The following is a 25350-nucleotide window of genomic DNA, read 5'->3' as shown; positions in this document are numbered from 1 at the left end:
TTCTTCCAAATACATGATATAAAATGAACCTACAGACAACAGGCACTGGACAGACCATTTTTTCCAGACTATGAGATAGCATGATGTCTTTCCTTTTTTCTTTTTTTTTTTAGTAGGCTAAACTTTTGAACCAAATCTTTGGTCCTTACAAGATTAATCTCAAAGATATACTCCAGCTGACATCTTGTTGAAACTTGTCTCTTTCCCTTAAAGCTAGGTGCTAGTTAAAGAAATCTGTGCTACAGACAATTTAGCAGCCATATCAGAAACAACATGAAAGGAGAAAGCAAAACAAAGTTGATTGCCGTATGGGATCTTGCTATGACTAGTGATCACATCTAGTAATAACCTGTGTACAGAACTAATAACGTGCTTCCAAGAATGCTGACCACAATTCTCTATGATCTACTCTGGAAACACTTTCTAGACTTGTTAGATTACTCAGCTTGTTAGGTCAGACAATAATTTGATGCATTCCTTTAGCTTCCTACTGCTGTAGAGTGTTTTGCATGTTAATGATGTTCTGAAGTCTGTTTTTTTCTTCTGTTTTTTAAAGAAGATACTTCTGACACCCCCAAAATAAGTGAATAAAGAAGCAGGATGGGGACAATTGCGAGGCCACTAGGCATATAATGGCTCCAATAGGAGGTTTTGAAAGAGAGGGATGGAACAGTGAATTTGCTTTCTGTAGAATTAATTAGGTCCCCTGACCCAAGCCTTGCTTAGACCTAAGATCAGCCCTAAACAAAGGGCTCTCCAGTTTTAGGCAGGGGATGGATGATGCTTTGCTCTCTACAGAGGCATTTTCTCTACAAAGTAGGTCCTACTTGTATTTCATGCTTTTTAGGTGGGGGCATGGAGGGAAAGCTACAATCTGATTTCAAACCATAACTGATCTCAACGTGCTGTTTGGGGTTCAAACTAACAATCTTTCCCATATGCTGGTCCAATCCGGAGAGCCCTCCAACTCAAATACAGCAGGGTTTTAATGCACACTGAGCTTCAAAGACTTGGATTATGAAATCCAACACTCTTCTGCGTGTCCTTCACTTGGGCCTGCCTACTTGAATGTTCAGTTCAGACTCAAACACATTGCACTGTTTGGTTAGACATACTGAACTTTAAGCCACCAAAAACTTTCAAACTATTTTTCACCTGAGTGAAATGCTAACGAAATACTGCTAGAAAGGGAGAGAGTTTTTACCGGTTTTCTTTCTCTTCTATGTATTCGTGGTCACTAGCTTCTGGCATCTGCACCACATTGACACGTACAGGACGGGCACTCTGAAGGAGTCTGCGTACTTCCTGCACTCTCAAATCCTCGCTCCATATTAGCGACATCACTTCCTCATTCATATCATTCATGCCATCCTCATCCTCTTCCGATTCGGTTCCAGAGGGAATATCGGAGGACAGCACCGGGCCCACAGACTGCAGGGGAAAGAGAGAAGTCGTTCCCAGCAGTGCACGTGGATATTGCTAACTCTCAGAAAGCCAGCAAATACCAGCACCACAACCTGGATGCACTCAGCACAATTACTTGCACTGAGATGGGCCTGTGAATAGAACGGACTGAGATTCCTGCAATCATGAATGACACCGTTCACCCACTCCTTACATTCATTTAGAAGGCCGCGAGGAGTTTGAGCATTGTAACCAACTATTTCTGCACACCTAAATGAGATAACTAACTATCAAGAGAGGAGGAGATGACATCTCATGTATGTCAAAGGTGTAGCAAAGGCTGTTGAGCAAAGACTAACAAGCAGGAGCTTGACAAGGCAACATACGAAATAGTTATCTTTCTTTCAAAACTATTTCTTGTTTCAGAGCAGTAGTAGGAAAGGGCTTTCCCCTCCCTGCCTACACAATTGTCTATGACAGCTATGAAGACATAGGTGTTTTTTTAATTCAAGTTCAGCAGTGAAAAACAGAAACCTAGATGAGCATTTCGATGTATATTAAAATGGAGGTTAAACTCCGGAAGGCACAGACACAGTCCCCTGGTGACAACCTGCTTTTAGAAGTGCCACTACCCTCAACCCAATCAGAGCTGCTGTTCTGCATATTCTGTTCAGGAACCTGCTTTATTGTTCTAATCACTGATGTTTTCATGAATTAGGGCTTTAATCTAGATTCCCCCCTACAACAACCTTGGAAAAACTAAGCTACCTATTCAAATAAACAATCAGCCTGCACAGCAGTAAATTCCAAATGTTTGTTGCTGTCAGCCAACCTAGGTTTCGCCACAGTACCAAAACGTTTTTTGAATTTGCACACCAGAGCTACATGACCAGAAAAATACCGAAGCATTTCATTGCTGAGAAGCACTGTGGAATGGGATGGGCAACTGCTCTGTTGGAACAGGATGATACGAGAACAAAGTGAACATTCCTCGTCCAACAGGTAGTGCCATGGTTCGCTGGCACAGCTGTAACAGCCTGTTGAGACGACAGAAAAAACAAGCCCATTGCTTAATACAGAATCTGGCCCTCTTTTTATGCCAGATTTACAAAATCCTCCTTTAACGCTCTGTCCTCCCCTGTCTATTCACATCACACAAGCAATGCACAGGACCACCAACAAGAATAGTAAGGTCAGGATGCAACAGAGGATGCCCACGGTCTGCTTGCTCTACACTTGCTTCAGACAAGGCTGTCACTCTGCATGAAGCATGGTTCATTTTATTATTATGGAGTTCTGCAGAAATAAGCTTTCCTGCAGAACATACCATTTCCTTTTGGTCTGAAAAAATAATTTGGACATTGACTCTAAGGTGATATTGCTCTTTCTTTTCCCTCTTTCACAAATGAGGGATTAATTTTAAAAATAACAAGGCAAGTGGTGACAAATATTGGTATAAATCTAGGAGCAAAACACCCCATGCCTCCCTCTAAACTGGTCATTTTTCCTGTTCTATACCTCAGAATTTCAGCAAGCTGAAAGATACAGAATCACACAGACTAGCTCGAACACAGGGTCTTCCTAAGGCTCATTGGTAACACATGACACCAGAAGTGCAAGTAAATTAACAGCTGATGAATGAAAACCAATTTCTTCTGATAAATACGCACTAAATCTCAATACATAACTGCACCACCCATATAGCCAGCGTCCGTTTTGAAACAGGAAACTCCACCCTGCCCTCCTGAGAAATGACAAACAATTTGGTGTTTGAAGATCACTTTGTCCTTTTAAGGAAACATATATTCGAGGCATTGTTATAAAGTAAGTGATAAAATCAAATTTATCATCATTTTAAGATTCAGCACTGTTAGAGTTGGGCAAAACTTCACCAGCAGAAAATAAAATGGGTTTTTAATGAGTGGTGGGACATGGGATTTGAACATGTAGTTCGGTTACTTTTCTGCTAAATGAATTAACTTTTTTGATATGCAGTTAGTCGTGAAGCCTCTGTTCTAAAAAACTGGAATAATCTTAATATAACTTCCAAAGCTATGACAGCGAAAAGGATCTTGACCAAGATGTACTTGAGACTACAAATCCCTCTTCCTGACTTCTGAAAAGGCTACAGACAATCTGCTACTATTGGGTGCTTTTATGCATGCCACCAGCCAGCTTTCAAGAAGAGTTTTGGCTTCCAGAGCATCTTCAACAAAAGACACTTAAGTGAGCTACAACTCTATGAGATGCTAGTGATTCCCACCATCAGAAGAAAATGCTTAAGAGAAAAGACACCACATGCTTTTTTTCATTTTACTTCAGGATACAAATAACTAAACCCTCTTGGGGGGGGGGGGGGGGGGGGGGGGAGAAAAAGAAAAAAAATGAAACGTGTATTTCGGAAAGCAATCCAGTTCTTCCAGAGGAGAGGGAGATACCAGCTATGCCAATCCCAGAAGGAGCCAGACTGACAAATATGCACTTCGTTCTCCCTGTGCCATTGATGTCTTAATGGCAGAGTCTCTGGACAGAGTACCAAAACCTCTCCAACACCTCTCAAAGGTGCAGTCATTTCAGACAGGAGGAGGACTCAGAGGCAATCAAATAGCTTTGCAGGCAAAGCTTTCAAGCACCATGCCTAAATTAAGTTTAAAATCTGTTTTATATTGACAGTTTCCACAGCTATGCATGTACTCTTCCTGTGCCGGATGCTGGTTTTTATACTGAAACCCTCATATGCATGTAAACCCTGTGTTGCCCTCAATCTTGACTTCTGCACCTTCTGATGCCCTGAGCATCAGCAGATGGTGGGGAAGTTTCTGTTCAGAGTGCTCTGCCCAATACCCAGTATCGTGAAATCTATTTATGCCCATACTCACAGATTTACCCTTCTGCAGGTTCCCTTCACAGGCCTGTTTGGACAGATCCTGGCGCCCAATCAAGAGACAAACCGCTTCTGGCCAGTCTGAGGCAGGCTGCTCTCGGCAGTAATATATTGCATCTCTAATAGGAAGAGCTACACCAAAGGGGAGAGACTCCAGATCTCTTAAGGTGAAACCTTAAAATTAATGAGGAAAAAACCAACTCGTATCAAAACTAGATAAAGTGTATTTCATATTATGCAAGCACAAGATTATTACTTAGGATTGTTACCATTTTGCACAATGATAAAAGCTGCTCTTACCAACATTAGTCATCCAAATAACTAACTTTTCAGCCAGGCTGGAAACAGATGTGCTGTGTCTGAAACTGCATCTGTAAAACAAAGGGAAATAAAGGAGGAGCCAATAAAAGCTAGTCCAAAAGTCAGCAAAAAGTCAAACACTCAAGAGTTTAAAATAATACTAAAAAAAAAAAAAAACCACCATACCGATTGTCTTCCTGTTCTATTTGCTGTTTTCGTTGCCCTAGGAAAGACAAGGCCACATTACTTCCACATTCTCCAAGCAAAAGGACAGCACATAACAAGCACAAGGCACTAGGAGATACTATGATGGCACCAAAGCATCGTTACCTGATGTAATCTTGTACAAATAATGGGAGGCTTCGTTAGATACGGCGCTCTCATCGCCAAGTATATACAGAGCCACACTCTGGATAGGAAAGAGACACCATAATACAAAGTCACTTAGCGTGCAGCTATTGCTATCCTGCCTCCCAAAATAGGCAGACGATAACTGTAATAACTTAATCAGTGGGACAGGTTTATTATGAAAACATTGTTAGTAAAAGGAGATTGAAACAACTGAAGCAAGTAACAAACTCTTATGCTTTAGATTTTTATCTTGAAGTTTGGAAAAACTAAGTCCTGAAACAGTTAACTCAATTTTCCCTAATAATTCTTTCAAAGGTAAAAAGAGAAGATCTTCTAAACAGAAAAACATGTTCCTAGTATATTTCCCATGTTTCTCACATTTCATTTAATTTCTCTTGCAAAACACACACGTCTCCTACAGACACTATTTTTCACTCAGTTTTCTCCACATCTTGAATACTGGCTACTTTGTGAGGGCTCCAAGTGAAAAGTTGGTGAAAAGTTGTTCCCCGTTCAAAGCAAGGTCCACTTCAGCTATCTAGCCAGCAAAATCAAAGTGATCTATTTACTTTTTGATACCCACAGACAAGCTGGCACGCCAAAGGCAAAAAATCACAGGTACAAATCTTTTGCCTTCTCCATCAAGATCTTCCGGTAAGATACACTGCCAACACGCCAGCTCTGACCTCCGCAGAGGTAAGTCACGCAGAGGTAGGAGAAAGGACGGAGTTGGATGGACAGACAGATGATAGCCCAAAGGAAAGGCTGCAGTTCTTCAGAGCTTGAATGCAGAGGCAAGTTTTAAGTGAAAGCATCAGCACTTTAAACAGTCTCAGTGCTGCTGCTTCAACCCTCCACACTCTGAAGCAGAGGACAGGCTGACTCCTGGCAGCTCATATCGGAGACTCTGCAACTAATCTTGCATCAGAGCAGAGCCTCTCCTCCCTGTTTTGCTCTTCAGCCACCCCAGGCTCAACACCTCTGCTCCAAACCCTCTACTGGCAGGTTTTCTCTGTAAATGCTTTGCGAATAAGCCAGCGAGGCTGACCAGGAGATAACATCGGCACTTGTAACTACTCATGCGACTAAATATTTATGTTGACGCATGCCCAAGAAGAAAGCCGGGAAATTCTCACTCACAAAATACAGTTAACTTTGAGTTACATTATTACTTTGCACATGCCACTACTGCAAACCACAAAAAAAAACATAAGCAGTGAAGCATAGGCTACTCACTCTGCACTCACGAGCTTTCCTTCCCAACCTCAAATACCTCCTCCCACCTGCTAAAACCCATCCACACCCTTCAGTAATATTGAAGTAATAAAAGAGAAGACTCACAGGGATTTCTCTCTGCTAAATACATATTACACTCCTTGTGGAGAGGCTGCCACTGCAGTTTACTATATTGCAGGGATACTCAAGAGAATTTCATGCAGACAAATGAGGTCTACTTAGTATGAAGCAGCAACGCCTGGAGATGCTTAAGTCTCCGAAGAGTAGAGCTACAGCAGAGTTATTTATCACAGGCTTGATACCCCTCCAGCATGCCCCCACTGCTCCGCGCAGTACGATTAAACCCTCTGTTATTTGACTTGCCATTGGGGGTGCTTCACTCGCAGGAAATTAAGCAGCTGGGGCAAACCCTGGCCACAGTGCTGCTATGCTGACAGAATAAAACATATCCTTTTTACAAAAGTACGTACCAGTACTACCAGTTTGCTCCTTTCACAGATTCCTGGTAAGTAAGGATAAGGCTGCACTCCTTCGCCCTTCAGACAGGAACTCAGCCACTGAAAGATACTTGGAGGCTCAGCAGAAAAAAATGAGGGATGGTGCATGAAACCTGTTTGGACTGAATCATAGGAACAGCAATGGCACTGAGTTCATAGCAAATGCACAAAAATTCTCCACTATTCCCAAAGCAAGCCCTACAGTACTACTTCTGTTTTACTACAAACAAAGTATTTTCCCAAAATGTTGCAGATCGCATCTCCCTCCTCTTCCAGTCTTGGAATTCAACAACAATAAATTGCTTAAGTGAGAGGACAGCCTAACCTCTTGGCCTTTCCTGACCACAAACATGAGTAGCAAAGCCTGACCAATACTGTAAGATTTTTTTTTTTTTTTTTTTTTTTGTCAGGAGAAACAGTAGCATATCTTAGCATAACTAGCAAATTTCAGCTGCTAGGACACTAAACAGGTGCACAAACATTATATGACCTTATTTTAACTTTAAGGTTTGTGCTTTTAGCTCTGATTTAGTTGTTATGAACTATAAGCCACGAGCCTGGCAGCCTAGCACTACTTTCCACAAGAGAGGCACATTTCACTACCGGGCTTTTCCACCGTTGTCTGCTAAGATTTCTCAGCCAGCCTGAGCTGGGAGTTTGCCAAGATGAAGACATCGTTCCCTCCCAAATTCTTGTTCTGTGGAGTGTCTCGTGAGGCACCGGACTGGAGGCACCAGCTCATGACTATACTGTGCTAATTTCACCCCAGTCTTCTTAGGAAGCTATTAAAAACACGACAACCTCAGCACTGTGAGCAGTTTTGTGTATTGGGGTTAAGCCCCGACCAGCTTTAAAGAGAAGAGTTAGCAATGTGCTCAGTATTAGAGATAATTTGCAAGTCGTCATCACCGAATATGCAGCTTCACATAGCCTTAAACTCACCTTGATCAATTATGCAAGTCTGTCTGGAGGTTTTTACAAGGGCTGGATAGTCTCTGTAGTAATAATCTATATAAGCTTCAAGTTTTAAGTCTCTAGAATGAGAGAGATTTGAATCACATTAGAGGGGAAAAAAACCCCACCCAACCTTTCTGCATTTCCGTGACATTTTCTGTTGATTTTTTGGAATGTTTGTTTATGCACTAGATATAAGGAGGGAAGTCTGACTTTCTTAACTAAGGCTGTTTATGGGCATTGCCCCTTCCCTAAGCAGCAAATCTGTATGTATGTTTAATTTTCCCCGAGTATGCTTCTCTTGAGCTGTCATTCTGCTTTGTCCCACACCTCCACCACCGCCTAAGGTGTGACCACCATCACTACAGTTTCCTCTAAATTCCAATTGTTAAAGCTAGATAACCTGCTGACATGAACGTGTACAACAGCTGCCAGCCTCAAAAGACACACAATCTTTCGTTTCAGACTTGCTTGTTGGCATGACAGAATAGAGGACAGGCCAACCTCTTCAGCACTAGGGACTGGACGCCACTTCTGGGAACCATTTAGCTGGCCAGCCATAGTAGATGCTACTGGGGAAGAACCTACAGCCATAGAAAAAGTTTGGTAGAAATAGCAAAGAGAACTCAGGGAGACGTTACTGGACCTTTAACTTGAACACTGTATCTATCTATCTACATGCATGCAATGCAACTTGAAGGCGGCTGTGGAAGACACGAAGATGCAGTCACTGGCTGCAGTGAAGACGACACAACAAACAAGAATATCCGACAGATCTCATGAGCTGAGCTGTGACAATGCAGTAGAGAAAAAACACAAGCTGCAGCATCTAAGATTTGTCAATCACACTGATGTCGGGATGTGGCCAGAACCATGTAAGAGATTTGCTACAGCAAATATCTTTAAGCACAATAAGGTTTTAAACATTCATTCATTTTCTTCAAATACATGAAAAGTCTGCTCCACTTTGGGCAATCCCCAAATTCCCCACAAAAATAATACAAACGCATCCTCAAGAGACACTGCAAGATCTGTAATATCTGCAATTTGTCAGTTGGGCATACCTGGCCAGCTGAACCAGAAGAACAACAAGCGAACGGATTCCTTCTCCCATTAGACTATTCAGCTTGAGCTCCTCGTAGATGAGGTGAAGAACAAAGAAAATAGCAGGAATATGGGTGAAAAGGAGGGTTGAGGAATCCAAACTAAGGCTCTGTGAAAAGTCATCCTTCGGAGCCGAAACTTCCAGAGGGTCCAGTCGCAAAGCTTTGGCAACAGGATGAGACTCAAAATTCCTATGGTAATCAGAGCTCAAGAGATATTCCCAGTCCTAGACCAAACGAACAGGAAAGAGGCAGAGGTTCCACAGTGAACATAACCTTCCAGCAAGAGAACTCCAAAGCACTGTTACAGAGGTTTCCCCCCCTCCCTTAAACCAATACAAATGTGATTGTTGCAAGGTAAATGTGCTGCACAAACCCTGCAAGCCACAGAGATCCAACTGTTACCTTTCATCCTTACCCTCCCACCCCCATCGTGCATAAAAGAATCAAAGCTTTGTATTTAAGAGAACAAGGCAAAAGAAAGCTGAGAGCACCTTCTCTGCACCAGTATTCTGTGCACGAGACTTCACAGAGTATTGATGCAATTCACGGAATGCTCCCAGCCTTCTTTGTACCTCCCCTACCAAAGCACATCAGGCATTAGAACCTGACCTTTGTTCCATGTAGGCTGTAGTCCATAACCCCACGGGCTCTCAGCCCACAAAAAGCTAACAGCACGACTGGACCACCAGAGCTTGTAAAGCCTCTTATGATGGGATGACAGTAAGCCTCATCCACTTTACTGTTTGACCATGTGAATACTTCCTACTCCTGTCTAGGCAAAACCCAGAATCAATCTTAAACCCTAACCCTTTGGTGAAAATCAGCATGTTCAGTCAAGTATATAATTTGATGCTCCTAACGTGCTAAAGGTGCTGAGTAGCCATGGGAGTGAGACAACTTCATTTTCAAAGGATGAAGCATCTAGGAGAGATCTGACTGTGTCAGAAGGCTGTCTGGGATTGCTTTGTGATCCATTAAATTAATTCCTGCGTCCAACCTACTTCTCTGGAAGTGAGAACCCTGAGAAGCAAGGTCATGTGATGCAGCCACTGCACAGGGCAAAATAACTTTCCTTCCCCCAAAGGCTTGTAATCTCAGATGAGCTCAGATGAAATGCACTGCTCAGAGGGCATTTCCTCCGGTTTGCCTTTAAAAAAAAAAAAACAAACCCAAACCCAAACCAACCAAACAACCCCCCCTCCAAGGCTCTTATTTATAAAAGAAAACCATTTCTTACTTCATCTGACCCTGTTTCTGATGGTCTAGCCTTCTTTGGAGCAATAACTGGTGAAAGTGATCCTTCAAAATCAAGCTGCAAGAAATAAAAAGATCAGAAGCAGCTCAGTATTGAAATTCCCAACGTTGCATAAGTGAATCACCAATCATAACATCTGAATCCAAACCAAGCATTACAAGACATTGCTTTAAGTACTTCTATACTTTGCTTTCATATAAAACATATACTGCAATTAGATTATTCTATACACAGCTAGTTATTCTAGCGTACAGTGCATGATTTCAGTTTGACTGCCTAACATCTGGTATTTGCTAGGACAGAGGAAATACTGTGGATGAGCTAATGCTGGTAATGTAGAAATACTGTAACTGCTTTTACATCAGTTGTTGTGATGTGCACATATCCTTGCTGGCTTTTTCTTCCCCTACAAGCACTGCAAACATACTTGCTAGCAGGAAACCCGCTTACAGAGAACTCCAAATACATTTAGTAAAATAGTTGGAAAAAAAAAAAAATAGAACTTTAAACATGATGATTCAAAAACTACACAGAAAATCCTCTTTAGGAAACAGGAATCTGAGTTGTAACCTGCATTTCTAGTGAAAACAGGCTTAATATGGATTAGGCGAATCAAATCCTTAATGCATCAGTGTTAGACATGAACTGGAGTAAAATCTTCATAATCTATTTTTATTTGACCAAGATAGTTGGCGGTAAGTACCTTATCAATGTATTTCATGATAAACACAGACTAAAGCGTACACCTGAAATTTAGAAAGACAGAATTGATTTGATGGCATCTTGTGATTTAAGACAAGATAGGTTGTATCTCTGACTTCAGTGTCTCTCTAACCATTTTGAACCTTGAAGAATTATCAGTAGCGTTAACGTAAGCTAGGCAAACAAACATGTAAGATTGCTTACATGACGTGTCCAGGACAGTCTCTCTGTGTTGTAACCCATCATATTCATGAGACATGTTACAAATAAATTCCATTCTGAGTGATAGCTTGGTCCTCCTGGGGCATTATAAGCATTGTACCACTTGACAAGCATCTGTACCGCTATCTCCTTGGGCAGGATAGCTTTGATGCCCTGCAGACATCTTTTCACTGTTGGGGGAAAACAAACAAACAAATTTAGGTGTGCTTTCCATCTTACCTGCTGGTACTTCTTCCAATCAGTGCTATAAATCTTTACAGTTCTCGGACCTCCTTTTAACTCTCTGGCAACTCTTTCAATAAAAGCCACACACCACACAACCTCCAACAGCTGTTCCTTTAGTCCAGGTTAAGCACAGCCCCTCTAATTCACCACACAAAGGGGAAAAAATTTCCTTTTTACTCATTACTGAAACCACCTTGTGTCTGAACTGGCATCTCAGCCCTTCCTCAAGCAAGAACATACACAACAGTAGAGAGCAAAGGAACCTAAACAACAAAGGAAGTTTTAAGAGTGCAGCAGGTGAAGCACTAAAAGCAACAGAGCACACCTAAATAAATGGTAGCAGCTCTGGAAGATAAGTGAATAGAGCTTGGAATATATGGTACTGAATCATTACAGTCTAAGCTATACATAAACTACTCAAAAAACGAATGCTCGAAAATTATGGAACGTATTTCATGTGATGGATTCTGAATCATACCTAGTTCCGAAGTGGCGATTTCAGGAATTGTAATCCGAACCATTGTATTATTGCTGAGTTCCTAAAAAGGATAAAAAAAGGTAAGAGTCAAATTATGAAATGCATAAAGTAGAGCGAGGATCCTTTTCTATCAACTCAGAACTCATTTATGGATTAAGCATATTCCTAGTCCCTGGCTATTTGCTACACTAGAGATTTGCAACCTCAGATACTAGCTCCATGAAACGCTTGAAATAGATCTTGAGCTGAATCACTTGAGGGAATCAATCAAATTCTGTGACTTCTAGAGTATTCTACAGAGAGAAAAATGTGGAGCCACCAATGCAGCTGTGATATTTTGCTGTTGATCAGGAGCTGCTAGCAATGTCTCACTATGCAGTAGAAGCAAACTTGACCATCGCTTTGCTACCAAAGCATTGACTCAAATTACAGGATAATACCTACTAAAGTTACTCTGTTGTGGACAGGATCTCTCAGAGCATGAATGAAAGTCCCAAGCTGCTGAAAAGTACAGTCTTCAACATAAGTTGAGTCATGAAGTTTGGAAGAATCCCTTAGCTCTGGAACTGGTGACAAAAGCACACCCTGAAAAGTGGTAAAAATGATTAATTCGAATTGTTTGAATAAAAGGATCTGAGCAAAGGACAGCTAAAATTGCCATTCTTAATATACTAGTAAGGATTTTGAACACAACTATAAATATCTTCCCAACCTCTGCCTCAGACATTTTACAGAAATCATAAATAAATTAATAGGGCAGCACTAAACAGAACTTATTTAAACACTGTTTATTCAGGGGTTTTATAGAAGAAAAAGAAAAGATTTAGCTCCAAAAGATACCTTTAAAGTTAAAATCAACTAATCATTTGAAGCTGTTACCACTAAACCCTTTCCAAGGCAGGACTTATTTTCTTCTTACCTCTTCCAGGGGCCCCAGATGCTTGTTCAAAGGCTTGGATGGAGTGCTGACACTATCCAAGGGAGTACTCGGCCGAGGCATTTGGTTGGACATTGTCAGGGATGGAGCAGGCAGCCCAGGAATAAAAACCTTCCCCACCTTTTTGTGAACAATATATAGGAAAACAAATAGTTGGTTTTCATGCCTATGCTTCCATATACAGACATCATCAGGTTTTAAAATCTTAAAGGAAAAGTTTTAAGGAAAGTGGGCATGTACTTAAACTAAAATCTCTTGAAGAGATTAAAGATTACTTCATGTACTTTCTTCAGATGACAACACACTGAAAAAACTACCATATAAGGGCAGTATTGTACATTATTGCTACAAGTCTACTCCCACTGGGCTTCACTGAGAAAGCTCTACTTTCAGAAAGTATACTTTTTTTAACATACATATGTGCGTGTATATATACAGACACACACACAAACACGTGCATACACACACACATGTACAAATTGCACTGTCCAAGATTTCTGCATACACAGAGAGAACACAGTGCATCTCTACAGAATTTAAGAAAAAGTTTTGATTATCATGTCCATCCTAATAACAGCCCTCTGTAAAGCAAAACAATTTGACATCTAAAACTATCTGGCATGCTAGAGAGAAGCTTGAAAGTTTTTTGTTCAGGAACAATTCTTATTTTCCATATTCTTGAAGTTTTCTTTCTTTGAAAGCATTTTATTACTTTATACTTTACTATCACTGAAAATAAGCTCAAGAGATTATTTGATTTTACCACAAGGTGCCACTGATTCTTCAGAACCACCTTTTCAACACTGCACGTAAACTACACTTGGTACGTTAGCACAGAGCCACTTTTCCCAAGCAAGTCCCACGCAAGCAGCAGTCTACGGGAAGCTTAAAATGATACCTTGTAAGGTATGATGCACACAGGATCCCTCTGTACAGCCCAGTTTGTAATCAAAGATTCAAATGTTTATTTTGGGATAGGAAAACTGCTGCTACTTACCCGAACCACGCCAGAATAAAGCACTAGATTTCCACTGCCTTCCAGAACCAGCAGCGTATCAATGCCCTGCAAGAATCAAGCAGAATACTCAGCTTCTTGTATTTAAGTAAAGAGACAACAGTTGGACAACACAAGTGACAAAACAGGATACTCCACAGTTAAAAGTCCATTCAGAGGTACATACCTGCACTGGAGCTGCATCCTTTGCTTGAATATTGGTAACAGAACCAAAGATCAGCTGCGACTTATCGTTGCTCTCTTGAAATTTTACACACCTAGAGATTTGAGAAATAAACAGGACACATAAAGGACTGTCCTATCTGTGCTTACAGAAAGAAGATAGAAAATTAAAACTGTGTTGCACGGTGCAGTCAGTTTTGTTGTGGTATATCTGGTTGCTTCCTCCTTCCTTCACTTGTTTTGCCCTGCTAGTCAACTTATTTTTACTCTACTAGTCTAACAAAAACCCCCAACGTACTTCTAAAGGGTAAAGATGAGGATAAATAAGAATCCCGTTCAAATTACAGTGAATGTTCTCTCGCAACCTCATTGTTATTTAAATAGCCCAAATCATCTATGTCACCATAGTTAAAAACATGTCATACGAGAGCCAGTGACGTACCACATGTTGTCATAACAGATTCCACTAGCTGGAGGAATAAGTATGTTAAAACCCACATCTAGCTTGTAATTTCTAGAGTGCTCCTCTTTGTTCACTTGTCCCCAAGACAGGGATGCTCACCGCAGCTGGAGCTGGGATTCCACCAAAAAGCACAAGAACTTCTGCCCACAAAGGTCAGTGGTAATAAACACTTTTGATGCTTGGGAATTCTTCTCTCTGTAAAAGAGACACAATGATCAGCACACTGTTTGGTCTACCATAAAAATATTGGTGAAGGAAAACACAGTGTCCACAAGCTGTAAGGTCACACTGGACTTCAATTAGCAGTGCACCAAGTTGCCAGAATGCACCAGTCTCAGCTTCAGTCATTACTCTCAAAATCGATTTTCTAGCACTCCAACCTTCACATTCCCCACTTTTTGGCTTGCAGAGCACATGCTATTTGGCTTTGTTCTCCTGTTCAATCTGAGGTTTTATGCTGTGGTTTGCCCTTTTGATGGTAACACAGAAAGAGACACTCCCCCTGGAAGATCAAAGAAACCCCAAACGACCCCAAAGCAATGACCAGGTTAGAACCTACTTTGTTTTACAGATATCATTAAACCATTCCCCACCTCAGAGGGCTACAGATAACACAGCAGGTAAAACTGTTCCAAGCGCCCAATTCCCTTTTCAAGAGAGCTGCACGCTTAGTGGGCATCATTTTCCAAAAAAATTAGGAAGTGCAGGTCCACACATCTATTTTAAGGCAGCACCATTTACAGAAAGCACACACCAAAATAAACTGTTCTTTTATTTCCCCCGCCCACCCCCAATGGAAATCCAGAACTTCTCACATCCCAACACAAGCACCTAACCTCATGTTTGTGACTGTTTCTGTCCACAGGTGATCTATACACAGCTCAGGAACAATTGGTTCGGTTTCTGGAATAAGGAAGGAATCACTGGAAGTGCTGTTTGGAGAATGGGTAATACTGTGCCTCTTCGGTGACTGAGCATTACTGGAAAAGTTGAACCTCTGCACCCCCGAGAAAGAATGCACTCCCAGGGCAGGAGAATGAGAGCGGCTGCAAGCAAAGACATAAGACACCATTGAAGAGTGGATTTACAAAGTCAGATACAGAACTCCTGCTAAGCCAGGGAGTTCATACACTGGTAGAGACTTTAAAAAACAACACACAACCAACACCACCCTAAACCAGTAGCTAGTTCAGTATTAGCTTCCTTTAGCAGTACACCCTAGCACAGGAAAATATTAATTACTCTCCAGTCTTCTGTCAGAATCAAATAGGTGAGATTTCAAAAGCAAGAAAACTAACATTTTAAGTTGCGTGGTCCATTCCATCAAAAATCTCTCCCAACCTGTTCCCTCTAAATATGACTTCCTTTAGAAAAGCTAACTGAAAACACTCCCGAGACTCAAAAGACCTGCAGACAGTCCCCGACTCCACTACAGACTGACAGAACAGCCTCTTTGGCTCCTGCACACCCATTACCCGCTTGTGCTACAGGGACGCTAGCACACCACGTGTCACAAGGGCCTTCTCCAAGAGGGCTTTCAGATGCTGTAACAGAGGAGACACCTTAGATGGACAGACTTTTTTAACAGTAGAGAAAGACAGACAGCAATTCCAGATGTGCGTCCTATTCCATAGCTCGTATTCTTTGGTAAGGTCTGTCTACGCATCATGTTCAGCACCCACCTCAAAGCAGCCATGTTGGAGATAGAGGGCGAGCGGGACTGCATGCTGGGCGATGACACCGATCTGCTCTGGCTGTGGATAGACGAGTAGTTCTGGAAAGGTGAGCCCACAGGAGAGTCTCCTTTTGAGAGGCTTCTGAGATGAGCTGTCAAAGAGCTGCTAGTGGCCACGTGCTGCGGTGTGCCCATCTGCTCAGAGAACTTCAGCACCGTGTTCTGCTCCTGGGAGACAAAACAGAGCTGTCTATGCACAAAGAGCACATGGGCAATAACAGCCAGGAAGACGCTCAGATAGCTTGTTTCATCAATTAGGTGTTAAAAAAATTAACGCTTAGGTAGGTGGTCAGCCTAAGAATTCATTCCTACCAACCATGCTCTCTCCCTCAGTCACAGAAACCACTCCTATGGTTTTCAGGGCACTAAGTTGTTTGTCACTTTTCTTACAGAACGCAGCAGTTTAAGTAGAGTCAAAACCTTCCAGTACAACGTAAGAAATATCATAAGCATGGTATACTTTGTGACCATCACCATCATGTGATCTCCCTGACTGTGGTACAGGCAAATACCTGAAAGAAACTATTTAAAAAACAAAAAACCAAAAACAAAACCAAAAAAACCCCCACCAAACAAAAAACCCCACACCAACAAACATCTTACTCTTACAAATAAAATAAATCACAAATACCAGGCATTTCTATCACACACAGCCATAAGGGCATGTAAACACACACAAAAAAATTTTATAATTATATTTAGTTGATAATGAATTTGTACCTCTGGCTTTACTCTCCGAAGAGCCCAAACAGTATGTAAACTCTGCACAGTATCATATGTCATCACAATGGAAGGTTCAGCGTTGAGAAACACAATCCTCAAGGTGTAATCAGCAACGTACTGCACTCTAGCAGAACCAAACACGCCTGCTAAAGAAGTGGTTAACATCAGTTAAGGAGAAAGGATCATTTCTACAGCAGAGTTATCAGTTACAGGGTTAGCATTTACCCTCTTTCTTCCACGATTTGCATGATTTGTGTTTCTTTCCTGAACAGTTTTCCTGTTCATGAAGCAGCTAAAACGCCCCGCTTCTGAATTCTTGAAAGAGTGATTATTTGCAAATTTTGTAATACAGAAAACAATCAAGTGACACGTTAAGCATTTGATACCATACTGATGGACTCTGAATGATACATCTAAAGATGTAACCTTACCTCCGGACTTACAGACAAGAGGTGTTATCTCATCTAATGGGTGTAGCATGCTGAACATAGTAGGCAAAGGTTCTCTAGAAAGAAACCAAACAAAGCACGCTCAAAAACCACATGCTAACAAGCATAACTGTTCTCTCTTGTAGCTGGTACGTGTGCTGCGATCCCAAAGCTGCTCATCAGACCTTAACAAATCAGAGCCTGAAATCTAACAGTAGAGACATATATTCTGTTCACAGAAGCTTGCTGGATTAACTGAGCAGAGTCAAAGGCTGGTGTATCAAAGAGGATGATTAGGTTCTTGTTTTACATCTTGGAGCACTTGAGAATGACCCCACCTGGTGGCCACAGGACAGGCTTTGGCTGGCCCGAGTGAACAGAGCTGGCACCGGCTAAATCAGGAGGAGGAAGAGCAGGAAGAGGAGAAAGCCCTTAACCCAGACTCAGCTTAAGAGTTTAGGTTCCACAGCTCCCAGGTCCCAGACGAGCAGCCAGCTATCAGGTCATTTGTATCCACCACAGAGCAGCAATCAAGCCACCCATCTGTGGTGGCAGCAGCAAAAAGGAAGAATTTTCACAGAAGGCCAGCCTGAGTAGGGTCAATCATGATTTTTGCAATGTACCCTCTTGAAGATTTTCAGGACCTCTGTTTCTAATCCCAACTCTTCCGAGGGCTAGACAGTCACAAGGGCCTGGAAAGGACACATAAAGCCCAAGAGAGAGCAAGTGGCTGTATTAAAGCTGCTCATCAGCACACCATCCAACTCCTTACTCTGCTTCTCAGCTGTACGCCCAACCACAGAGCACAGGACATACGATCCTCACCAAACAGGTAACAGGGTGCTCCACACATTAAAGCATCCTGCAGCTGAGAGAAAATGCCTCAATGACAACCCCTCAGTGAATCTTCCAGTCGTCCATCACAGCCTGGAACCAATTCGCAGGACTAACCTTAAGGAAATCAGGCTAGTAACACACAGATCGTGCCTCCCACATCCTATTCCCAGGATCACCACTCCCAACTAGTTCTTAACACAGTATCAGAGGAATATCGTGATTGTCAGCATTCAGCCCCTTCCTGCTATTTCCTGATGTTTCACCTGATTTCACCTGTCCCTGCCATGAACACACAGATCCTTTCATTACTGCTCTTCAATTCTTGCACTGCTGTATTAGATTAGCAAACAGTCTGTAACGAAACAATCAAAGCCACTCATTACGTACCTGGGTGGACTTGGAGGTACTTCATGTGAAGAACTGCTGCGCTCAAATAACAAACCATATTTTGTTGGCCAGACATTTGCGACCTATAAAAAAATTACAAATAGATCTATGACCAAAAAAAAAAAAATCAAGTACTTACTATATTGATTATGTTTCACATTTGAGTAGCTCGCTATAGGAAAATAAGATGTTCAGGCCTTTTCTTGAGAAGAAAAGGGTAACGTAAATCGGAGCAGGTTCTCAGACTACAAAGCAGTCATACCCATACTTTCCCACATCACACAGCCAGCTGCCACTGCTTCCAGAAGTATTCAATGCCCTAACCACACAGCTGCACTTTCATCAGCTTTGTCGCTTTCACCCACAGAGCAAAGAACTCCAGCAGCCACCACCAGCAGTGTTTTACACACGCCGCCCCACCCCAACGTAGCATGCAACCAGATAACAAGCCCATTTGTGGATAAAAAAAAAAAAAAAAGTTCAGCACTTACCTGAAAAGGTAAAGCAGCAATGTAATCCTTTCCCTCTATGCTATGCACATTTATACAGGAATTCTGCAATATGCAGATACATTTTTCTACTATTTCATCACTGCCTGAAACCGGGGAAAAAAACAAAAACAAACCGCCACATAGTAAAGTTTCTCTCTTTCCTTAGACATCCTCTATATACAAAATATAAATTTGAGAGGGGGTGGCTGTCATGGTATGGCAAGTCTTGATGACTAAATTTATCATGCCAAGAGAGCTGAGCTCAAAACATCTGTGTGGCATTACAGTAAGCAGGAAACTTACCGTCAGCTTTTTCAGATTTTTCCTGGGGTATAGTGAAGTCGCACCACAAGGCCTAAAACCAAATACCATGTAATTATTTCTGGAGAACGTTGATGCTGCTACGCAATCTCATCTTTCTGTATTTCCCAAAATAACCCCACCTCAGAACACTGCTTGAAAACAGCCAGCGAGTATTTTTTAGCTGACGTGCATTCATTCAGCCACCACCTTTCCATACCTGCAGAACAGGGCTGTCGACAGTGAAAGCCTTATAAACGGTAGACGCTTGGTTTTTACTTCCTTTGCTCCAGATAACCATATTGCTGGCCACGTACAGCTCTTCATCGTAGTCCACTTCTTCCCCGACATCACTGACGCCTTTCCTCAACTGCCAGCTTTCCTGAAAACCGATATTTTTGGGGGTTTTGTTTTTTTGCTTAAGGAAAAGTTACAAGACCTGCCGGTGCCGTCACGACAGCCGGCCATAGCTCAGCAGTCACGGCTTGGCCAATTTATTTCGGAAGGCAGAAAGCCAGGCCAAGGCCCCCGCACCCTCGCCGCCTCCTACCCGCTGCCGCTCGTGGATCGTCACCTCCCGGAGGGACCCCACCAGGCCGGCCGCCCCGTCGGAGGAGCAGAGCTCGGAGGCGGGCTGCAGCCGCCTCAGCTGGAGGGTGAGGGCGCTGGGATGGCGCCGGCAGTGCTCGCGGCCCCGGGGGGCGAACTCCTGCAGGTCGCCGGCCGCAATCATCGTCGCCCTCTCGTCAGAGTGGTCCGACATGGGGGCCCGATATCCTCATTATTTCTGGGACGGACGCACACCCGTCCGCGACCGGGCGCTCCGGCTACCCGCGCCGCCCGGGGCGAGGGGGCAACGCGGGAAGCGGCAGCGCGGCTGGGGCGAGCGCGGAGGCCGGCGGCTCCTCACACGGGCGCGGCCATCTTGTCGCTCCCGCCCTGCCCCGCGGCGCCGCGCGGGGGCCGCCGGGAGGGAAATGGCGGCCGCGCAGGGGCACAGGGCGGCGTCTCCTGAGGGGAATCCTCCCCAAAATGCCGGTTTGGGGCGGCACGGTCACGTTGGTCTGTAAAACAGAAGCGCGTTAAAATCCAGGGCCTGGGCAGCAGAGCGCTTTGCGTGCCGCTGCTGCCGCAGCCCCCTGCGCGCCCCTCCCTTTCCCTCCACCCGAGGCAACTTTCCTGGTGAACTTGGGCCTGTCTCGCCCCTGACGAGCCGAACTGTGGCTCTGCGCCTTCTGACTGCGGCCCGCAAACAGCCAAAGGCCTGGCCTGTAAATTTTTGTGGCCTTGTGGTTCAGCCCCCGGCAGCAGCTCAGCACCACGCAGCTGCTCGCGGAATCCCCTTGCCCTGGTGGGATGGGGGAGAGAATCGGAGGGGTGAGAGTGAGAAACACTCCTGGGGTGAGATAAGAACAGGTTAATAATTGAAACAAAGTAAAATTGTAATGACAACAATACAATAATGATGATAATAATAATAATATACAGAGCAAGTGATGCCCAATGCAGTTGCTCACCACTTGCCGACCGATGCCCAGCCAGTTCCCAGCAGCGATCGCTGCTCCCCGGCCAACCCCCCCAGTTTCCATACTGCCCATGACGCCGTATGGTATGGAACAGCCCTTGGGGCAGTTGGGATCAACTCTCCTGGCTGTGCCCCCTCCCAGCTTCTTGTGCCCCTGGCAGAGCATGGGAAGCTGGAAAGTCCTTGCCTGGCATAAGCAGTGCTGAGCAACAACTAAACCATCAGCGTGTTATCAACGTTCTTCTGCTACTAAATCCAAAACACAGCACTGTGCCTGCTACTAGGAAGAAAATTAACTCTACCCCAGCCGAAACCAGGACAGGCCTGCAACAACCCACCACCTCACAGCCAGGCCTGCATTTCGGCAGTTCAATATTTTAACAGCTTCTACACTTGCTGCTTCAATGTCCTGAATGGCTGCAGGGACAGCCTGCCACGCTGGTAAAGGCTAAGGCTGAGGGTGCCGAAAGCTTCGCAGCTGCATCTCTGACAACCAGCGCTAGGTGTCAGGCAGTTAGCCTGGCTTTTCTGATGAGAACCGCCGGATTTTGCCAAAGGAACGACGCCTCGACGTGCATTTCTATATAATCAAACGTCACCCATGTGTAATCGTGCCATTTGGGTTCCAGCATCCTGCCTTGGTTGTGGTGTCGCAGCAAAACGTGCAGAATCAGTCCTCTGGGACGTACGCAGCTGCCAAAACCTGGTGGGACAATCAGATTATTTTTATTCTTTTAAGAGCAAGTTTCACTGATGAGATCAGCACCGTGCTGGTAATCTGCCCATCTTGCAGGCGCCGTAGCACACACAGGCATGGAGGTGTTGACAGCGAGCAAGCTTATTCTGTGGTCTTTTCAACTGTTTGTACGTTGCAAAATGAGCTCTTTTCTTTACCTCTCACCTCTGTAATTGCTCACCTAAGCAAGAGGGTGTTGCTGGCTACAGATCACAGCCAGTTACTAGCTTTCAGCATAGCCCTGTTCCTGCCGCAGCGTACTTTCTCTATTTGTGTCCAAGTAGCATACCAGAAAATGCCTTTTTTTTTTTTTTTAATTAGCACCTGTGGTGTGAAACACAAAAGGAGCCTGTGTTTGTCTGACAGGCAATAATAACAGAACAAAACCTGTATAAAGTACCCTGATGGGAACTGGAAGGGTAGTGCATTCTGAGGAGGATGATTTTTTTTTCCAAGGTATTAGAGTCACATGAGAAATCAAAGGAGGAGGGAGAAGCTGGCGAAGAATTGAAAATGTATTTGAAACCATGGTTCCGGCGAGTGGTTTGGGGAATCCTTGGTTCCAGTCCTGACAACAAGCACTGTTGTTTTCTCAGAAACGAGAAGCAGCCTGCTGGGGAAAGCCAGGTTTAGGAGAAGCAAGAATTCACTGAGCTGCAGAGTGCTTTCAAATTGTACCGCAGCTCCTGGCAGGAAGACAACCGGAAGAAATGGTAGCCTGGATCTACAGATCCAGCCAGGAACCAAATTTCCATATGGAGACAAATGGGGGTATTTACACAAATAAGACTGTGAAATACAAACAGCAATTTTGTGGGCAAGTAAGAATGCCCAGGGCTCAAAACAAGGAAGGTTCAAGCCAGCATCCAACCTTTGGAGATGGCTTTTTCTGCTTTTGCAAAATAATTTGCAGACCAGGAGAAATTGTCCTAGGGAGAAACAGCTGAGCCAAGGGACAGAATGTGCCCGGTAAGAGACGTAGCATGTCCCATGTGCCCAAAGAAAGCAGCACAAGGAAAAAAGGCATTTTGGTAGCACCACAAAATGTTCAGTTTTCCCTGCAAATTGTTTGCGAGCTGCATCCTATGACCGGGGGATAAAGTTTAACGCAAACGGGCCTTCTGCCTTGAGCTAAAAACATGTTGCCAAAAGAGTTTGGCATTTAAAAGAACAGGAGCCCCTGCAAACAAAAATAAAAATAGACATAAAGAGGAAGCAGAAATAAAAGAAGAGGTTTAGCAAAATGAAAATAAAAATACAGAAATAGCAAAGGGGGAAAAAAAAAATCTCAGCAGAGAGCAGCCCAAAGCCAGATTGCCGAGTGCCATTTCTGCTAAATGGGCCGATTTCACACAAATTACATTGCTTCCCAAGTCTTGTGAAGAAACGGTGTCAACACTCTGAAGTGAAACTGCAAAAAACCTAAAGGGTCAGGTTCAGGCCCTAGCCTGGCACCGCGGCGCTCCGGGGTGCCTCCAAGAGCACCTAAAGAAAGCTGAGAATACCTGTGGAGCTGCTGCTGTTATCGGAAGGGGTTGATAACTTCTCGCACAGGCAGGAGAAGCTGGTGCTGATAAAGATGGACACCTTTGCGCTCAGGAAGGCGCTCTCGCGGAGGGGAGAGGTGGGTGCTCCCTCCAGCGCGGTCTGTGCTGCGCTACGGCACCTGGAGAGCTGCGAGCACGACCGCTTTAGCTGCTTCAGGGTCGGGTCCTGGCGCTCAGACGGAGGAGACGGGCAGCCGTTGTTTCCGATGAAAGGTTCTCCCTTCGTTTCGGTCCTCCTTCCTTTGACATCAGTTTTTTTTTTCCTCTCCCACTGCCCTGTGAGGGCTGCGAGGTATTTCTAGGGCCAAATGCCGGCTGATGCCCAGCCCCAGGCAGCGAGAGCAAGGGATGCTCCTTGGGGAGACCTTATGACTCCGGCCACGCATGTACTTTGGGACCAAAACAACATGAGCTGTTTGTGTGCAGACCCCAGCAACTGTTGAGTTTGGGCTCTGAGGTATGGAAATAGGTAATCTGCTCGGAGGAAGGCCGTCGAGGCTGCTCCCGAGCCTATATTCCTGTGCCGTTGGAAGGAGACCGAGGATGGCAGTATGCCGGGCAAGGTGGAAGCGGCACATCACCAACCCAAGAGCAGCCAACGTGGTCCGGCTGTCTCCTGCCGGCTGCTTCCAGATCTTTCCTATCACAAAGCTGGCCTGAGAGTTTCTCCTCTGGTTTCTCCTCTCCCTGGTTCTTCCTCCACCTCCATGCACCAGCCTCTTCCTCACATCAAGCTGTGCTCAAATGAACTGCAACAAACCCTACTGAGCTGGAGACTACTTTACACCAGCACTGAGCAGAAACCAACCTACTGTAAAGAAATGACCCACATTTGGGGATTTTAGAGAGCTGCTTAAATCCTCTTTACGTGCCCACGTGTTCTCATTGTTTATTTTTTTCCCCCCTCTTTCGTAGAAATTGCACCTGCTTCCTCGCCCCGTGTTAGTGGGGCAATTATATGCCACTGTCCTGATGCGAGGGGCTGTTTCCACTCTGCAGCCCACAAAGTCCAAAGGCCTTTCCATTGCTTTGTTCCCAAAAATCGCAAAGCCAGCAGCAACGGGGAACGGAGCCAGATGAAAGCGCACCCGTGCGGCAAAGGCTGACCGCAAATGACAGCCTCGTGTCAAGAGCCAGCCTGGAAAGACAGAGGGACAAATGCCTGTCCCCCGGTCTCCTCCTACTCGCTGACTGACGTTGGATGCACGGGGAATGCACTCAAAATCTGGAGAAAAAGTGGCGCTGCTGGAGCTGCAGGGAAGGCGCTGGCTCTTAGGCACCGCCGAAGATGCTCAGTCTTCTTGCAGCAGCTTTAGTACATTTTTCTTCTCCCCTTTAATCTGGGCCTCTAGCGACACGTGCCCTTCCTTAGCTGCTGATCACTTCAAGATGCGAGACGCTGGTCTGGAGCGAAAGAGGCGGCGAGGGGGGAAATTCAATCTCTGTCACCAGGGCCTGAGAATATGCGGTGAATAAGCAGCTTTGCGAGTCAAAGAAGTCTGGGAGTGATTTGTTCTTTTTTTCATTGAACTTAAGACATTTTTTTTTCTTCCCAGTTGGAAAAGATTTCCAAACGGATTTCATATGGTTCTTTTCTTTCTAACAGCCTGAGAAGTGCACTGCCCTTCCCAGCTCTCATTATAAATTATACACAAACAGAAATGATCAGCTTCAACACAGAGCTGTCTTCTTGCTCCATCTCTGTTCCCATGGTGCTTACCTTGTGCTAATCGGACAAAATTTACATTTTTTTTCCTAACTTCAAGGCTTTGGGAAGACTACAGCAGGCTGCTGGGGAAAAAACTTACACTTGTGTCGTAGTTTCAGAGAATTTTGTGTGTGGGGAGCAGACTGGTTGCAGCAGAGAAATATACTGAGTCACATTCAAGTCAGACTGGCTGCTGGTTCCCCAGATCCCAGTCCCTTCCCATTTGCGGTGGGGGAAACGCTGATGGCCTCAATATGGCTCGCTCGCAAACCTCCTCAAGCACGGCCAGCGTTTGGGACAGGTTCTGAATACCCAGATACTCCTTCGTTTCCTTCCCGCGCCATCAGGAGACGCGTTCTGTTTCACTCCTTACATGAAACGGCTCGTGCTGCACGTTGGTTTCACTCGTGTCTTCCTCCTTTTCTCATTCTGCCTCGGTTTTGTCTCTGTCCCCTCTTGTCCTGCTGTCCTGGACCAGGCAAAGGAGGAGCGGTGCTTTCGGCACACCGTGCCCTTCCTCACCTGCAACACAGGGTCCTGTATCTGGTCCCCGGGGCAGCAGCAGTGTCCCCAACTTCTCGGTGTGGGGCTCCACAGGGAGGCTGGGGGGAAAGGAGCTGGTCCCCAGAACATGCAAACACAGCCCTAAAAGACCTTCCTGGAGATAAATCCAGCCACCCTGCATAAAGAATCACAGAATCATTTAGGTTGGAAAAGACCTTTAAGCTCATCCAGTCCAACC

The 25350-nt window shown here is 44.4% G+C and overlaps 1 protein-coding gene across 1 annotated transcript in view; it reads right to left on the bottom strand.

Moving 5' to 3' along the window:
* Window positions 1-19855, bottom strand: part of ANAPC1 (anaphase promoting complex subunit 1) — a 34482-nt gene extending 14627 nt beyond the window's left edge. The window contains exons 1-25 of the mRNA XM_075707237.1: window positions 19643-19855; window positions 19313-19474; window positions 19096-19147; window positions 18793-18896; window positions 18302-18384; window positions 17081-17154; window positions 16647-16792; window positions 15874-16094; window positions 15028-15237; window positions 14291-14386; window positions 13733-13823; window positions 13549-13614; window positions 12534-12671; window positions 12059-12199; window positions 11615-11675; window positions 10894-11081; window positions 9970-10044; window positions 8691-8956; window positions 7615-7706; window positions 6646-6794; window positions 4919-4997; window positions 4775-4811; window positions 4589-4659; window positions 4284-4462; window positions 1205-1431 (exon numbers count right to left, since the gene is read on the bottom strand). Of these exons, the coding sequence (XP_075563352.1) occupies window positions 1205-1431; window positions 4284-4462; window positions 4589-4659; window positions 4775-4811; window positions 4919-4997; window positions 6646-6794; window positions 7615-7706; window positions 8691-8956; window positions 9970-10044; window positions 10894-11081; window positions 11615-11675; window positions 12059-12199; window positions 12534-12671; window positions 13549-13614; window positions 13733-13823; window positions 14291-14386; window positions 15028-15237; window positions 15874-16094; window positions 16647-16792; window positions 17081-17154; window positions 18302-18384; window positions 18793-18896; window positions 19096-19147; window positions 19313-19474; window positions 19643-19855 (3221 nt within the window). The remainder of the gene's footprint in view (window positions 1-1204; window positions 1432-4283; window positions 4463-4588; window positions 4660-4774; window positions 4812-4918; window positions 4998-6645; window positions 6795-7614; window positions 7707-8690; window positions 8957-9969; window positions 10045-10893; window positions 11082-11614; window positions 11676-12058; window positions 12200-12533; window positions 12672-13548; window positions 13615-13732; window positions 13824-14290; window positions 14387-15027; window positions 15238-15873; window positions 16095-16646; window positions 16793-17080; window positions 17155-18301; window positions 18385-18792; window positions 18897-19095; window positions 19148-19312; window positions 19475-19642) is intronic.
* Between the last annotated feature and the right edge of the window lie 5495 nt (window positions 19856-25350).

Source organism: Pelecanus crispus, chromosome 3 (genome assembly GCF_030463565.1).
Source record: "Pelecanus crispus isolate bPelCri1 chromosome 3, bPelCri1.pri, whole genome shotgun sequence".
Lineage (NCBI taxonomy): Eukaryota > Metazoa > Chordata > Aves > Pelecaniformes > Pelecanidae > Pelecanus > Pelecanus crispus.
The sequence above is the reverse complement of the archived record's forward strand: the minus strand, read 5'-3'. Positions and strand labels throughout refer to the sequence as shown.